The 18,268-nt window shown below is 38.4% G+C and overlaps 1 protein-coding gene across 6 annotated transcripts in view; it reads right to left on the bottom strand.

The window, feature by feature from the left end:
• The window catches only part of LOC123803610 (nucleoporin SEH1), a 168,763-nt gene that overhangs the window by 112,522 nt on the left and 37,973 nt on the right, over nt 1-18,268 (bottom strand). For 5 of the 6 annotated variants that reach the window (XR_015722365.1, XM_087857493.1, XM_045815208.2 and 2 more), the window contains 5 exons: nt 17,399-17,566; nt 16,296-16,421; nt 8,139-8,314; nt 5,621-5,673; nt 2,309-2,429 (listed from right to left, as the gene is read on the bottom strand). Coding sequence is in view for 4 of the 6 variants with exons in the window: in XM_087857493.1 (XP_087713619.1) it covers nt 2,309-2,429; nt 5,621-5,673; nt 8,139-8,314; nt 16,296-16,421; nt 17,399-17,566 (644 nt within the window). In the remaining 2 variants the exon portion in view is untranslated. Of the gene's footprint in view, nt 1-2,308; nt 2,430-5,620; nt 5,674-8,138; nt 8,315-16,295; nt 16,422-17,398; nt 17,567-18,268 lie in introns of those variants that run through there. The other variant, XM_087857492.1, reaches the window with a different exon arrangement.

Raw genomic sequence — 18,268 nt, 5'->3', positions numbered from 1 at the left:
CAAACCTTTAAAAATTTTTTTAAAAAGAGAATAAAATCTTGCCATTTGCAACAACATCGATGGAGCTAGAAAGTATTATGCTAAGTGAAATAGTCAGAGAAAGACAAATACCATATGATTTCACTCATATGGATTTTAGGAAACAAAACAAACAAGCCAAGTGGAGGCGGGGCGAGAGAGAGAAACAAACCTAGAAACCGACTTTTAAGTACAGCACGAACTGATGGTTAGCTGAGGGGAAGTTGGTGAGACTCAGTGAAATGTGTGAAGCAGAGTACACCTAACATGATAAACACTGAGTAATTACAAAATTGATGAATCACTATATTGTATACCTGAAACTAATATAACACTGTATGTTAACTATACTGTAATTAAAATTTTTAAAAAAGGTTGATAAAAACACATGGGTCATTAGTCCATGCGATTTTGTTTTAACACCTGTAGCGAAAAAACTATTTATAATTTCAATCTATAAATCATTGTGAACCTTCTAATACAAACTAAATATTTAATCTTCCTTGAGAGAATAGCACAGAAAAAAATTCTGGCATATGGCAAAAGTTAGAATAAATGTGGCATCAAAGATCAGTGGGGAAAGGGTAGGTTATTCAGAAGACGGTGTGCTAGGCCGCCTGAGTAGCTCAGTCAGTTAAACGTCTGCCTTTGGCTCGTTGTCCTAGGGCCCCGGGATCAAGTCCGGGGTCAGGCTCCCTGCTCAGTGGGAGCCTGCTTCTCCCTCTCCCTGTCACTTCTCCTGCTTGTGCATGCGCTCTGACAAAAAAAATAAATAAAAAACTTTAAGAAAAAAAAGAAAGAAAGGAGGCGCCTGGGTGGCACAGCGGTTAAGCGTCTGCCTTCGGCTCAGGGCGTGATCCCGGCCTTCTGGGATCGAGCCCCACATCAGGCTCCTCCGCTGTGAGCCTGCTTCTTCCTCTCCCACTCCCCCTGCTTGTGTTCCCTCTCTCGCTGGCTGTCTATCTCTGTCAAATAAATAAATAAAATCTTTAAAAAATTAAAAAAAAAAAAAAAAAGAAAGAAAATGGTGTGCCAATGGGTAACTATCAAAAAGGGATGAATAAGTCTGTCACAGGAGAAGTAAAAATAAATTCTAGGTGAACTAATGATTAAGTATAAAGTGAAACTTCAAACAATATCTGATCTTGAGAAAGAAGCAACTAAGGAAAAAGTATATATAGCAAAGTTGAATACCAACAGATATGAATAAAAATTATTCAACTTCCATCAAACCAAAAAGTTGTAAATAAACAAAACACTACCAGTGGTTTTTAATGTTCTAACACCCAGCCAAGCAAGACCCGGGAAAACTAGAACTCTCAATCACTAGTAATGGTATAACTTGCTACTGCTTTTTCAAGAGGATAATTTTGCAATCAGCGTTAAGAGCTTTAAAAATGCTCATAACTTTTGACTTCGGTATTTCACCTCTAAATACCTAGCCTACTAAAACAAAGATCTGTATGAATTCAGTCGATGATTCCTTAGTCACAATTCCATAACACAAAAATATCAGAAAACTTTGGCAGCAAATCTATCCTGAATTTATAATTTTTATTTAAAAATTATTTATAACTTATATTTTATTTTATTTTATTGGTGTAAATAAAATTTATTCAGTTCATCAGCCTGGCCTTCAAAGCTGTAATTAATTTGGTCCCTTCCTATTTGTCTATTTCCCAAAATAGCCTCCTACAGGTGCTGTAAACCTGCCACACAAAACCACAATTTTGGCTCTTCTCCAAACATGGTCTAAACTGGCCCCACCATAGCGCCTTTACAGAAGCTGTCCCGCTTCCTGAAATATACTTCCCTTCCCAAATCACGGGTCTTTTCATGAAAAAGGAAAAACTGCACTCCTTTTTAATAAAGCTTCATAGATACTCTCCTGAATCAGAACTAACCTGTCACCGTCCTATGATTCCTGCACAATTTGTACTGTTGAGATATACTTAAGGTAGTCAGAGTCAGCTGCGCATCTCTTTTCTCACTTGGCAGAACTCTGAGAGAGCAGAGGCTAAATATTTCATTGTTCCCCCGATTTCTTAACATAGTGCTTTACACCCTGTACCCTAATGATAATAAACTAACGGATGAGCATACTCATATCAGGATTCATAATAAATATGTTTTTAAAAATTCCATCACTCAAGAGACATGCCATGTGAGTGCTGGGAGGGAGGAGGTAAAGGAGGAGTCAAAGCTGGCACAGTAACTACTGAAACAAAGAAGCGGAAAGACTTGAAGCAGCAAGGTAAGGACAAGGAAAACACAAGTCACTCTACAGTACCAGAAGAGTCCTCCAAGCTTGTCAGTGATGTCAGTTTCTCATTTTCTAATAAACTAGTGTGGCTTAAGTCATTGTGTGTACTCTTGTCTTCAAAATGTTCTCCAGCACGAGGAACAACAATCTGTAAGAAATAAAATGCAAGTAACAGAAGCAAACTCACTACTATGAAGACCACAGTACAAGGCTCCAGAAAGGACCACCAGTGTGCTCAGGATTTGTAACTCACAATTTAGGCAATGAAGTTCTAGCTGTTTCATGTGTATCAACAACTTTCTTCCTGCCCCCATGCCACTTTCCTCCCCTGACCCACCCACTGAGACATTGTTAAAAGTTAACATCTCAAATTGTGCACACAACTCAGAAGACCTAGTAATACAGTTAGTACACTAATATGTGACTGAATTTGAACAATACAAGGCTTGGGGAAGTGAAGTGAAGATAACAGCCAAGTTGGACTCTGAAACCTACATTGGAATCACTGATTTTTCTGCTTCTCAACCCAAGGACCACAAAATCCTAATGGCACACAGCAGTTTGTTGAGAGCATTCAAGGCCCAGAATAAAAGGTAATGCCTTCTACATGTCAACTTTATTTCAAAATCTTTTTAAATATATATCAGACAATACCATCTTTAAAATTAGATTGCAAAATACACAATTTTTAAGATAAAAACATGGGCTCTCCATACAATTGCATACTTGTAGAAAACAGTGTGGAACTATGCTCGTAAAGATCTAAAAATGTGGAAACAAAATGTGGAAACAAAAAATACAAATGAACAAACAAACAAACAAACAAAAAACAGAAATAGACTCAAACATATCTGAGAACAAAGTGGTGATTCCTGAAGGGGAGAGACTGGAACGATGGGTGAAACAGATAAATAAGAGGTACAAAATCCCAGTTATAAAATAAATAAGTCACAGGGATGCAAAGTACTACATAGAGAATACAGTCAATAATATTGTCATAACTTTGCATGGTGACAGAGGGTAACTACACTTCCGGTGGAGAGCATTTATAATGTATAGAGTTGTTGAATTGCTTTGTTGTATACCTGAAACTAAGAGAACGTTGTATATCAACTATAGTTTAATTAAAAATAAGAAAGAGGGGTGCCTGGCTGGCTCAGTCGGTTCAGCATCTGCCTTCGGCTCAGGTCATGGTCCCAGGGTCCTAAGATCAAGCCCTGCATCAGGCTCCCTGTTCAGTGGGGAGCCTGTTTCTCTCTCTGCCACTCCCCCTGCTTGTGTTCTCTCTCTAAGAAATAGATAAAATCTTAAAAAATAATAAAAAATAAAAATAAGAAAGAGCTGGGGCGCCTGGCTGGCTCAGTCAGTGGAGCATGTGGCTCTTGATCCCAGGGCTATGAGTTTGAGCCCTCTGTTGGGTGTAGAGATTACTTAAATAAAAAATCTTTTAAAATTAATTAAATTAAAAAGAGCTTATTCTCACCCCACCGCCCCCCCCACACCAAGTCAGATGCAGTAGTAGCTCCCTCTGGTCTACACCTTCTAACATATTTCTCTTCCTCTTGCTCTTACTTTGTCATCTCCTCTTTATCAGTATCTCATGTTTCTATACTTGTATTGCTGCTTTCCAGTTTTATGGTCCCTCTCTTACGATCAATGATTTCTAATACTTTTCAGAAGCCAATTCTTCAGCCATCCTAAAAAAGCAAATTTCCTACCATGAGGAAAAGTTATGTTCTTTCTCTTTAGAAACCATGTCTTCTAAATGTTCAAGAAATCATGTTATCTACCTTAATTCCAATTTGACTACACCTGAACTTCCTTTAAAAAGCATTTCTCAAATTTGAAAGTTGTTAGCAGTTACATACAAGGAGCAAATGCATAGAGCAGGAGTCGACAAACATTTTCTGTGAAGAGTCAGCTAGCAAAATACTTCAGGTTTTGTCAGCCTTGTAAGGCTCTGTCACAACTTCTCAACTTAGCTATGGTAGCACAAAGCCGCCCGAACGATTCAGAAACAAATGGGCATCACTGTGTCCCAACAAAACTTTACAAAGATAGGCAGACTGGATTTGGACAACAAGCTACCGACTGCCACCCTGAAATAACTCTTTAGACCTTTTTGTTGGTATTTTGTAAACAACTCTTCTAAACACCAGACTCCAGGCCTGAAATCCCTATTAACTGTTTCTGTTGGACATGAACTGTTGCTCTGCTAAGCCCCCCTTCCTTTGAGGAGCCCACCTCTTTTTACATCATACGGACCTGGTGGGGTTGTCAGCTGCATTTCTCTCTGTACATACACACATACGCTGATGTACATGTGTACTCACACACGCAAACACACAAAGAAGCGGATGTCAGTGCAGGCGCAACAAACAGTATTTTAGTCCAACCCAGCCCCTGGCACGGTGATTTACACAGGGGAGAACTTATGACCCAAGTGAGCTCATTACAGTTGTCATCCTTTTTTTTTTTAATTTACCCTCAAAGAAAGATCTCGGTCTTTTTTTTTTTTTAAGATTTTATTTATTTATTTGACAGAGGGAGAGGCAGCGAGAGAGGGAACACAAGCAGGGCAAGTGGGAGAGGGAGAAGCAGGCTTCCGGCTGAGCAGGGAGCCCAGTGTAGGGCTCGATCCCAGAACGCTGGGATCGTCACCTGAGTGGAAGGCAGATGCTTAATGACTGAGCCACCCAGGCGCCCCTCAGTGTTCTTTTTTCGGTCACAAATTTTAAGAATGTAGGCTTGGGTGCCTCTAAATGAAGACAGCCTCCTGACCATTCAACCAACTACTGAGTGCCAACCACGTGCCAGGCACTCAGGATACAATAAACAAAACAAAGAGGGACACTTGGGTGGCTCAGTCAGTTAAGTGCCTGCCTTCAGCTCACGTCATGATCCCAGGGTCATGGGATCGAGTCCTGCATGGGGCTCCCTGCTCAGCAGGGAGTCTGCTTCTCCCTCTGCCTGCCACTCCCGCCTGCTAGTGCTCTCTCTCTCTCTGACAAATAAACAAATAAAATCTTAAAAAGAAATAAAATAAAATAAAATTTTTAAATAAACAAAGAGAAACCCTTACCCTCCCGGAGCCATCTTTCGAGAGGGAGGCAGCAAGGAGTGAAGTAGAGCAAAGGTGGAGAAGTCCTGATGACACAGGAAGCCCTGGACCAAGACTACTCTCACGTGCTGATTACTTGAAGCAGTAACGTGGATTTCTGCTATTTAAAGTACAAGACTTCTAACTAAAATTACTAGTATTTAACACTTATGCATGCGAAATAGGAACCTTCACTCTCCCAATAACACTCTAGAAATTGGTAACATATAAAAGATTACCTTGTTCTCCTTATTATTCATCCATGATTGTAAACAAACATCAACAGGTGAGTCTGTTTGAGAAAACAAAAATAACTGAGACCAAATTATTTTACCAACTAAATACCCAATAACCCCTAAAAATAGCAAATTCATGAACTAAACATTTTGTCCCTTAAGTAGAATAGAGCACTTTTAAATGACGGTATAGGAACTTACCATTGGTCAGTTTAATTAAAAAACTGTCATAGTGGGCAAGTATGAAAAATTATACATATGCCCCAAAAAACCCTGAATATGAATCTAATCAAGACTCTAAAGCTAACTTTTGCTTTATAGAGGATATGGGGAAGAGAGAAACAAGAAAAATGACAGCATGACTAAGCACACAGACAAATCCAAATCACGGGACAATCTACAGGGTAACGGACTGAGCTTTTTTCAACAGGCACTGACTTAGGACACACAACAAATAATATACCATAACATAAGGTAGCCTTCCTTGGACTTCAATTCAAGCAAACCAACCTGGATAATTAGTAAAATGAATATGGACTAGAGTACTATATGATAATAAAAACTGTTAAGTCTGTTAGCAGTGTTAACAGCACTGTGGTTATGTAAGAAAATATCTGTATTTTTAGAGATGCATACTAAAATATGTAGGAATAAAATGATACTTGAGATTTAAAATATCAGAAAAAAGGAATAAAAAAACAGAAGAGATAAAGCAAGTATGACTAAATCTTATACTAACTGAGACTGTGGGATAAGTATATGAGTTTTTTTTTTAACAGATATAAAATTTGCATACCATGAAATCACCACCCTCTTAAAGCATTCAATTCAGTGGTTTTTAGTATATTCTCAAGGTGGTGCGACCATTAGCACTCTTGGATGCCACAATATTTTCATCACTCCAGAAACACTGTACCCATTAGCAGTCACTCCCCATTCTCCCCTTCCCCTGGACTTCACAAGCACTAATCAATCGTCTCTATGGATTTGCCGATTTGGTGTCTACAGATGCCTGTGGATGAACAGAATCTTAAAACATGTGGCCTTTTGTATCTGTCTTCCTTTACTTAGCCTAATGTTTTCAAAGTTCAACTGTATTATAGTACATATCAATACTTCACTCCATTTATATGGCTCAGTAATACTCCACTGCATGGACACACTACATATTATTTATCCATTCATCACTTGATGGGAGATTTGAGTTGTTTCCACTCTTTCGCTATTGTGATTAATGCTGCTCTGAATATTCAGGTACAAATTTTTGTGGGGACATATTTGTTCACTTCTCTTGGGTATACACCTAGGACTGGAACTGCTAGCTCATATGGGAGAAAAAACTGTCAAACTACTTTCACAGTAACTACCTCATTTTACATACCCACCAGCAAGGAATAAGAGTTTTAATTTCTCCATATCCTCACCAACACTTGCTATTTTCCAGCTTTTTGATTGTAGCTATTATAGTAGATGTAAAGTGATTACTCGTGGTTTTGATTTGCATTTCCCTGATGACTAAAGATGCTGAACATTGCTTCATGTTTATTGGCCATTTTACAACTTCTTTAGACAAATGTCTATTGAAATCCTTTGCCCATTTTACAGTATATTTTTTTATTGAATTGTAAGACATATATATATGATTTGCAAATATTCTGTTTCACCTTTGTGTTGCCTTTTCACTGTCTTTATTTTATTAGTCTTTTGAGGCATGAAAGTTTTCAACTTCAATGAAGTTCAATTTACCAATTTTTTCTTTTATTGCTTGTAAGTGTGAAGAGTTAATACCATTCTCACTACTTTCGTATATATTTGACGCTTTTCATCAAGAGAAATACAAACATCCACTAAGATTTTTAAGAAAAACATACAAAGTACATTCACTCATCAATCCTATAATATGGGCTCAAGTACTGAATCATTGTTTCGAATTACATGCCATCTTCACTACCTAAGAATACAATACATAGTTTAAAATATCTAGCTTTAATTTCTCTGACAAAAGAGAACAAAGAGTACTCAGAAGCAATCTGAAAGCAGAAGTCTATAAATTACTTAGTTTTTACAATTTTCCCCGCATTTTCGTAGTTTCTTTCCCAGATCCAATTTGATAGCAACTGTTCAAATGACTCCAAAGCATTCAACTTGGTTTTCTTAGAAACAATAATTTTAGAATTTATAATTCACCAATTTTTTAAAATAAATTAAGGAACAAAAATGACTGGTGATAATAGCAATTAACTGGCAGGGTGAAGTGTGAAAGGTGTGTCTTGAACACAATGTGTGCTGTGGCCATCTGACAGCATGGTTTCCAAAGGAAACGAGCTTTCAGCTTAATCAATGAAGACAATTAAAAGATTAATCAAGAGACCATTTCCTGTAAAAATATTAATAGGTAAATGCCAAACCATAAGTGTTTTCAGTTTACCGTACTGTAGCTTAAGATAAGTACCAAAGATAGACCAATGAGAAAGGAAATTGAAATACATACATTAGGAAGTAATTTCTAAAAGTTCAGTACCTTGCACTTGTTCCAGTGGTGAAATCCTTTCAAAAGGATCTTGGCTCTGAAAGGGTTTTGCAGTTTTAGCTTGCTCCTCTTCTGTTCTCGCTTTATCACCTTGCAAAGCAGACTCTTCAAGAACAGCATCTGACATATGTTGACTTTCTATGTGGTTCTTTTTCTTAGAGATAGAACTTTTCATTAGGGAACAGAATAATGATTAAATGTTAGTTACCTTGGGTAAATCAATAAAATATTCATTAATCAGTTAGAGAAAAAATGGATACAGTGAAAAGAAAAATTCCCAGGACCAGCCAGAAACTATAATTGGCTCCACTGTAGGTGGTCTGGGGACGGCACACTATTTTGGGTTCAGAGATACACAGTCTACCAAAATCACAGTATCATATTGCTATTTTGCCTCTCAAGTGATAAAATGAGGGTTTTTTTTCTTTCCCAAATAAGTATCTCTGAATCTATCACATGTGGAGAAAAACTCAGCTTTCTAAAAGCAAAACAGACTTAAAGGATACTAGTATATTTGCCAAAAAGCTGATTCTCTGAATTACTAAACGCTTTAAAAGTTTTACTTTTAGCCTCTGCCATTGCCCTTGTCCCCATCTTTGTATCTCTGTTGTTTTATATATGGATGACAATGTTTTTCCTTAAAGGTAATTTTCCTCCCAATCTTCTGCAAAAGCTTGTGGGTCTGATGCAGCTCACCACAGCCTTCTGCTAGCGAGAGAAGGGGTAGGGATGAACTTTTCAGAAAAAGGCCTCTAAATGCAATAAATTCATCATCTGACAAACTGATATCTAGGGCCAGGCTTAAATCTGACCAGGATAGATGAAAAGAAGATAGCCCTTCATATATTCCAAGTGCTAGCCCTCTGTGCCTGAGGCATCTCCCAACTCTAATTTACCTCTCAGTTTCTCCATCTCTGTATTGGGGCTGTAATACACAGAAAGTCAATACCATCAGCTCAATCCAAAGGCACATTCATAAGTACATACAGGAAAGTTTCAGCCCAATCAAACAGAAGCTGAGTAAAACAGAGGGTAGGGGTAGTGGATACAAAGTTGAATGATAGAGAAGACAGAAAAAGAGGTGTGGGGGTGTGCACAAAAACAGAAACTGACAAAATGAAAAGACAGTCTACAGAATGGGAGAAAATACCTGCAAATCATATCTGATAAAGGATTAATATCCAAAGTATATCAAGAACTCATACAACTCAATAGTAAAAACAAAAAGCAAATAAGCAAATAATAACAATTAAAAAATGGGCAGATCTGAGTATTTTTCCAAAGAAGACATACAGATGACCAACAGGTACAAGAAAAGATGTTCCACGTCACTAATCACCAGGGAAATCAGAACCACACTGAGACATCACCTACCACCTCTCATAATAACTACTATAAAAAAGACAAGAGGGATGCCTGGGTGCCTCAGTCTTAGGTTAAGTGCCTGCCTTCAGCTCCGATCATGATCCCAGAGTCCTGGGATCGAGCCCCAAATCAGGCTCCCTGCTCAGTGGGGAGTCTACTTCTCCCTCTACCTGCCACTCCCCCTGCTTGTGCACATGCTCACTCTTTCTCTCTGAAAAATAAATAAAATCTTTAAAAAAATAAATTTAAATAAAATAAAAAAGACAAGAAATAACAAGTGTTGGTGGGGATGGGCAGTGCAGTCGCTATGGAAAACAGTACGGAGGTTCTTCAAAAATTAAAAATAAAACTACCGTATGATCCAGCAATCCCACGTCAAGGTATTTATCCAAAAAAAAACTAAAGCCCTAACTCAAAAAGATGTATGGTGCCCCACGTTCACTGCAGCATTATTTACAACAGTCAAGATGGAAGCAACCTAAGTGTCCGACAGAGGAATAAAAAAAATGTTGTATATATACATGATGGAATATTATTCAGCCATATAAAAAGAAGGAAATCTTGCCATTTGCAATAACATGCATGGACTTTAAAGGGCATTATGGCAAGTAAGACAGAGAAAGACAAATACCACATAATCTCATTTATATGCAGAATCTAAAAATAAGAGTAAAACACTAATCTCAAAGATACAGAGAATAGATTAATGGTTCCCAGAGGTAGGGGATCGGGGCAGGAGAAATGCGTGAAGGGGGTCAAAAGGTACAAACTTCCAGGTAGAAAATAAGTCATGGGGTTATAATGTAGAGCATGGTGACTATACATAATAACAGTGTATTGCATATTTGAAAGTTGCTAAGAACAAATCTTAAAAGTTCTCATCACAAGAAAAAAAAATTCTGTAACTATGTAAGGTAACAGATATTAACTAGACTTATTGTGATGACCATTTTGCAGTATATACAAATATCGCATCATTACATTGCACAACTGAAACTAGTATAATGTTATATATCATTTATATTTCAAATAAATGAGAACATGAAAGGGAAAAGAAAGACAATAAAGGTCCCTAGGTGACATATTAAAAAAAAAAAAAAGGTGGTGGGGAGGCAAAATGGTGACATGAAATAAATAAAAAAGAAATCATGACATTTAGGTTCATTTCATATTTCAAAGCCCCCCACTCCAAGAAGAACATGTGCAATTTACCCTTGAACAAGATGGGGGCTAGGGGCACTGACTTCCGGCATAATTGGAAATCCATGTCTAACTTCCGACTCCCCAAAAGCTTAACTACTTACTTGAACTACTGTTGACTAGAAGTCTTACAAATAACATATTCAGTCAATTAACACACACTTTGTATATGTATTATACACTGTATTCTTATAATAAAGCTAGAGGAAAGAAAATGTTAAGAAAATGATAAGGGGGGGGGCGCCTGGGTGGCACAGTCGTTAAGCATCTGCCTTCGGCTCAGGGTGTGATCCCGGTGTTCTGGGATCAAGCCCCACATCGGGCTCCTCCACTGGAGGCCTGCTTCTTCCTCTCCCACTCCCCCTGCTTGGGCTCCCTCTCTCACTGGCTGTCTCTCTCTCTGTCAAATAAATAAGTAAAATCTTAAAAAAAAAAAAAAAAAAAGAAAAAAAATGATAAGGAAGAGAAAATACACTTATAGTACTATGTATTTATTGAAACAAATACCCACGCAGTTCAAGGGTCAACTGCAGTGTGACCATTAGAACTTTACAAAAGAGCCAGTTAAATTAGTCACCTCCCCCTAAATCCACTTCTTCAAAACTACAGCTATCACTTGTTCTTATTAGCCCACCAAAATTCTTCAAACTAAGTCAAATATTAAGTCAAATAAGCTTCAAGTAAAAGTGGCAAGAGTAACTTCTAGGACTGCATGAAAATGACAGTAAAGATACATAAAAAGTGAAGCAATCTGGATGACAGCTACCAGTCTTAGCCCAAGCTTACCTCAGATTCTAAAATCTGAAAAGCAGATGGGGTGTGCAAGAGAAACAAAAGCATGGTCCAGAACAAGAACAAAAGGGCCCGGAAGCAGAAAACAACTCTGCCAGGAAGAACTGCAGAAATGCTTCCTGACTACAGTAGGAAGGAGGGCAGGAGGGAGTCCGGGGGAGGGGGATGACTGAAAGTCTATCAGATGCCTGTGCTGGGCAGTGCTCCACTCCTGCTCCCCAACCCATGCAAACAAAACAGCAGTGTCAGCATGACGCCGCACACCTAGGAAGGCTCTTCTCCAGAAAAGGCATATGAAATGCCTGTGCAGAATGAAGCAATGGTGGTCACAGCAGCGTTAAACACCCGGCATGAAACCCGTAAAGTGAAGCCGGCCATGAGTATCGCCCAGCTCGCATGAAGACCTAACAGAAACAAGATCTGGATACCCACTAGCCCACACGAACAACCTAGAAGACAGCCGTAAATCAGATGCAGGAGGAGCAGCTTGAGAGATAAAAATAAAGATGAATAAAGTAAACAACCCCAGAGACAAGGATAATTTATAGAACTTTGAAAAATCTCAATTAGAATTCTCAGAAAACATTGAAGTCGCTATTATATCCACAAAAAGGAACCATTATTAAAAAAAAAAAATGAAAGACCAGAAAAAAAGGTTCTCAAAATTATGACTGCCAAATGATTTAATAGAAGGGTAGGGAAAAAACTAGGAACTTTATCTAGAACATTGTCTATTTGCACTGAAACAAAAGAAAAACAAAACAAAAAAGGAAAAAAATAATGGAAATATATCAACCCAGGCAATCCAAAACAGTAGTCCCAGAAAGAAAGAAAAATAAAAAATCACCAAAGTAATAATAATTATCTAGAACTAAAGCACACAAATCTCTCGATTGATGCCAATTAGAATTTAGTTGGGGGGGGGTGGGCACCCACCACGGACTCAGGGAGGATTCTAACAGTTTCCAGAGAGAAAAAAGTTCAGATACAAATGGTCAAGTATCAAAATGACATCGGGCTTCTCAAACTACATAGCAATGCCTTCAAAATTTTGTGAAAGTTATTTTTATCTTATCTTTAAATTCTATCCTCAGGTAAAATATTCATTAATTGCAAAGTCAGAATAAGGATATTTTAAAAATATAAATTCCACCCTCCCCCAGAAGAGGCCATAGAAGCCATCCTTCACTCGGGAAATAAGAGTATGCTGCTGCAGCCACAGAAGTCCAGGCTCTCAGACTAACAACCCAGATCTTCAGGCTACTCAATGGAGACAAGGAATAGCCCTAAAGCATTCACCTCTACCCAATGAAAGTCTAGAGTGAGGCCAGTACACTGCATCTAGGACTCCACCTTACCAGGTCTCCTATCTTCCATTAACAGGGATCAACAAGACCACTTCCCAGACCTCCTGGCCCACATCAAAGAGTCAAGAGGTTACTTCTGATATTCTCCTCCCCTCCCCCCATGTCTAATGTCTCATTGACAAAATCATGTCTCATTGACTTCATGATGACCTTCAATAAGCCCAGGACTCCTTACTACTGACATCCGAAGATCCACAAGCACATTTCCCCTACCCAACCCAACAAACCAACCCTGGATCAGCAAAATCTTGCTATTCCTGAATCCTTCCTATGAACACTGCTTTTACCTCACCGCTTTAGGGAAAACCTGGATGCCCTGTGAGGACACTGCCTCCCTTAAACACTGCCAAATGGGGACTATCCGTCTCTCCCACAGCTCTGGAATCACTGGGCATGGAGATGGAAAGTGTGTCTCCATCAGCATGTCCCCTCAGTACAACTTCCAGATATTCCTCACTAAAGCCTCCTAGCCTGGAGTCACCTCTGACCCCTCATGGCATCTGCTTTAATACCTCAACTCTATAATCCTTTGACACAACCCAAGCCCCAATCCACTCCTATCACCACATCTCACACTCCCTCGCCTTTCTGTTATCCTCTCCTCTTCCTTAACCTAAATCCCATGGCCAATCATTACACACCCTCAACTTCTTCATCCCTCACTGCTTTCATCAAACTACAAGCCTAGTTAAACCCAACCCTCCCCTCACACCTTGCCAGCACCCCTATAGCTGAATGTGGTTAGAGAAAACATCACAATCACAGTAAATTCATGACCATGACCCTCAAGTGGGACTCCTGATGCTGTCCGACTTTGCCACTATTTCCCTCCCTGTTCACTCTCCCACACTCTCATGACTGTTGACATCTCTCTACTGCTCCTCTACCCTGAGTTGATGTCATGCCTCCTACTGCATTGAGAGACCTTAAGCACTGAAAAGACAACTTCCACAGATTCTTACCACCACATATACCCACACATTCTGCCTTCCCACCCATTAATACAGAGGAACTATCCACGGTCTTACTCTCTAGTCACTCCCTCCACAAAACATTAGATCCTGGCCTCTTATTTTTGTAAAGGTGTTGCTCCGGCAACTCTCTTCTTTCTACATAATCAGATTTTCCTGTTTCAGATCATTCCTATTACCACATAAACTTGCAGTAACCTCTCCCACCACAAAAGAAAAAAGAAAAACTTCTCTTGACCCGCTATACTCACCAGGTATCACAGCCCCATTTCTTGATTGCCATTTGCAGTTGCAGCAAACTCACCATCTCCAATACTAACCTCCCATTCTCTCCTAAACTCACTCTCCTACACTTTTGTGCCTCCTTCTACTTCCACCAGAACCACTTGTCAGGGTTACCAACAACCTAACCTATGCTAATTCCAATGGTCACTTCCTAGTGATCATTTTATTTGACACAATTGGATCCCTCTCTTCTTTTAGATGTTCTTTATGTGGCTTCTGAGACACTCTGTTGTCTTCCTACCACCAGCCACTAATCCTTAGTCTCCATGTCTATTCCTCCTCTCCCCAGCTTAACATTGAAGTGGCCCGATATGTGGCCCTGGTGCTCTTCTCTTCTCCATCTACCTTACCCTTTTCATAATCCAACCTCCTAAGGAATCTTCCTGCTTTCAGATTTGCCTCCCAACAGTCTATTCACCCCATTGTAGCCAGAATGAACCTTTTAAAACATAACCCTCTAATGGTTTCACCTCTCTCAAAATCCTTGCTCACCCCATGGCAGCCTCCTTCCTGCTGTTTGAACATAGATATGCTCCCACCTTAGTGCCTTTACACTCGTGCAGCCTCCACCTGAAATCCTCTTCCTCCTAATGTCTACATGGCTAACTGCCTCCTTCAAGTCTTCACTCAGATCTTACACCTCCTCAATGAGACCCACACTGACCACTCCCTTCAACTTACCCATTTACCCTCCTTACCATGTTGTTTTTTTTCCTAACACTTTTCCCTTCAAATATACTATAAAACTGGTATATTTTTAATGTCTTTTTGTTTTAATGTCTGTTCTGGTATTTCCCAAGTACTTAGAGAAGTACCTGGCACACAGTAGGCACGTGGTCAAAAATACACATGGAATGAATGAGTATTCGAAGAGTTAACATCTTTAGTATATAGAAAGCGCTTATATCCAAATGTTACCAAGAGGCAATTCACAACAAAAATATAAGTAATGAATAAACATTAAAGTATGTTCAATTCCATAAATACTCCATTATGAATTCAAACACAGAAAACTTTAAGAATGCCTGTAATACCACCAAGAGATAACTACCATTTACATTTTGGTTTACAGCCTTCCAGATTTTCTTCTATGCATTTATGCATTTGTACAAATTTTTTTACTTCTAAAATCAAGGATTAAAAATAATACCACCAAATGTTGGGGAGGGCTCAGAGAAGTAGGCATTCTCATGTACATCTTCTAGTGGGAGTGTAAAGTGGTAGAAATCTTCTAAAGAGCAATGTGGTGCTTTGTAACAGTCTTTAAATATTAACTCAGCAATTTTAATCCTAGGAATTTATCTGAATACAATAATCTGCTAGGTGTGCAAATGTATGAATAAAATTCAGTAAATTTATAATAGCAAAATTCCAATAATCTAAATGCCTAACATAGTGCAGCCATTAACACGACACATATCTACATTAATTATAATTGAAAGATAAGCATAATATACTAATTTTTAAAAGTTATAAATAGTATGTATAGTTCAATTCCATATTTATAAAAACAACTTAATATGTATACATATAGGTGCATAGAAAGCAGTCTGGAAGGGGCTTCTGGATGGCTCAGTCAGTTAAGCAACCTTCACCTCAGGTCATGATCTCAGGGTCCTGGGATCAAGCCCCATGTCAGTCTTGGCATTCAGCGGGGAGTCTGCTTGTCCCTCTACCCCTCCTCCTGTTCCTGCTCTCTCTCTCTCTTAAATAAATAAATAAAATCTTAGGAAAAAAAAAAGCAGTCTGGAAGACTATAAATAGATAATCAACGACTATTCTCTCTTATTTTTTTAAGATCTTATTTTTAAGTAATCTCTACACCCAATGTGGGGCTCAAACTTAAAACCCTGAGATCAACGGCTGCATGCTTTACAGAGTGAGCCAGCCAGGTGACCCAGTGACTATTCTCTAGTTAGGAAGACTACAGACTTACTGTCTTTCTCATAATTCTCTGTATTTTCTACTTTTTAAAATGAGTTTATATTACTTTTGGCATGAGAAAAAGTATTCTGAAAGACTAAAAATGTTGTGATTAAAATCATATAAAGAAAATCTTTAAAAGATTCTTAGAATTATTCAGAGACACAGTCACTCTTTCATTTTCCACAAGACTGAGTGAGACTTGCTTTTAACATGGCAAAAACAAAATGAAGGTATGAACTTACTCATCATCCTGGAAGCTAAGTTGTAACTTCTCTCTTGGTTCAGCTTCACTCTGGCTACTGGGAGATGATTCAGATGGAACTGAAAACTTTCCTTCTACTAAATAAGATGCCTGGATATCAGAATACCTATACACACACAAAAAAAATTTGTTTTGTTAATATTTAAATTATGCATATTTAAAATGCACCATGACATCAGGACCACGTGACTATAAAATCAATTGCTAGGGGATAAAAACAAATAGGGCCCCCAGTGTTCAAAACCATCATCTCATGTGCAAAGCACTGAAAATCTAAATATCAGGAATAAGGTGTGTATGTATTAAACAAAGAGTCACAGAAATCTTAAAGTTAAAAGTTTTTAGAGTTAACCCCTTCATTCCAAAGGTAAAGATAATGCTTCTTACCAAATGTTCAGGTTGGGAGGAGGACAGGAAAGTAGTTAGATATTTAAGCATGAGCAAACTTTACACATCATACAAGACGGATGAACTGTACACATCACATATGGAGATGCAACTCAAATTACTAGCTGCCAGTGAGGCTGAACTAATACAAATCCAAAACACTATGAACAGAGAAAACAATTAGTAGACCAAACGGTCACTGGTACTCAGTTACAAATCCACCCACCCACTACTGATTAAAGCAATGGAATAGGGAAACACGTTAAGTTTTTTTAACAAGTATATATACATATGAACATATATAATATACATATATATCACATACTTATATATAAAATACATATTACATATATAAATATACATAAAGCAAAAGCTCAACCTTGTCTGAGAAATTTTAATCTATTTTTTTTATTTATATGAGAGAGAGAGAGAGCGAGCATGCACGTGTACCCCTGCAAGCGTGCAGGGGTAGGGGTAGAGAGAGAGAATCCCCAAGCCAACTCCCTGCTGAGCATGGAGCCCAACTCAGGGCTCAATCTCAGGACCTGAGATCATGACCTGAGCCAAAACCAAGAGTTGGACACAACTGACTGAGCCACCCAGGTGCCCCTTGGCTGAGAAATTTTTACAGAAGTATCCATGTATTGCAGGCTTTCTAGACCTTACAAAAAAATCATGTGTTCTAACAATTCTTACCTGTTGTCAGCACTGGATCTATTTCTAGCAAGTGTTGAAACAGCAACAGGCAAGCCAAGATTTGAAGAAAGAGTGACATTTTCCAAAATCTCACTATTACCAAGTAATGAATTGGTTAAAAAGCTTGGAAATGACTCTTCAGCTATTCCTCGGAAATCTTCCATTTCACTGCAACAGTAAGTTTTTTTAAAAATCAAATATTACTATAAAGTCTTTTCAAATGACCAAAACTCTCATAAATCTTAGAGAACTGATAAATCTTAGGGAAAAATCGTTTTCTTGGAACAGCACAAAGAGGATAAAATCAACAAGCATTTGGAGGTAAAGTAATTCGCAGAATACTCTGCTACTTCGCAGCTAAGACTACATATGTCAAACTGTCTTTTTATAATTAACATAATAACAAAATACAACACAGCTTAATTTACTCTTGGTTTACTATAGCAAAGAGTATCAATTGCCATGCTTATCTAGTAAAGAAGAAAAGACCCAACACTGAACGAATATACAGACGATTTCAGGACGTACTAAGACGTCTACTGGTTAGATACGCATTCTAACATGGAATAGAAAAAAAAAATTAAACCAGCAAACTCTAGCCCCTGATTTCAGAAATTATTCTTAAGGATGAGTAAATGTTAGTTTAAAAAGGAAGTCCATTGAAGGAAAAAATTTAAGTTCAATAAAGTATAGCTGGCACATGGACAAGGCAAAAATGGTCAAGGTGGTATACAAAGGACCAACTCTGGAAAACACGGGCACAGACTCTGTATTACTGAGAGATCCTCCAGCCCACACTGGCCACTTCTTCTACTTAACCCTGATTACAGTACTTAGGAGATGTAATCTCAGAATCATTTCAGTGTTTAT

This window comes from Ursus americanus, chromosome 30 (assembly GCF_024610735.1).
Source record: "Ursus americanus isolate L20-20 chromosome 30, mUrsAme1.1.p, whole genome shotgun sequence".
In the NCBI taxonomy this organism is placed as follows: domain Eukaryota; kingdom Metazoa; phylum Chordata; class Mammalia; order Carnivora; family Ursidae; genus Ursus; species Ursus americanus.
The sequence above is the reverse complement of the archived record's forward strand: the minus strand, read 5'-3'. Positions and strand labels throughout refer to the sequence as shown.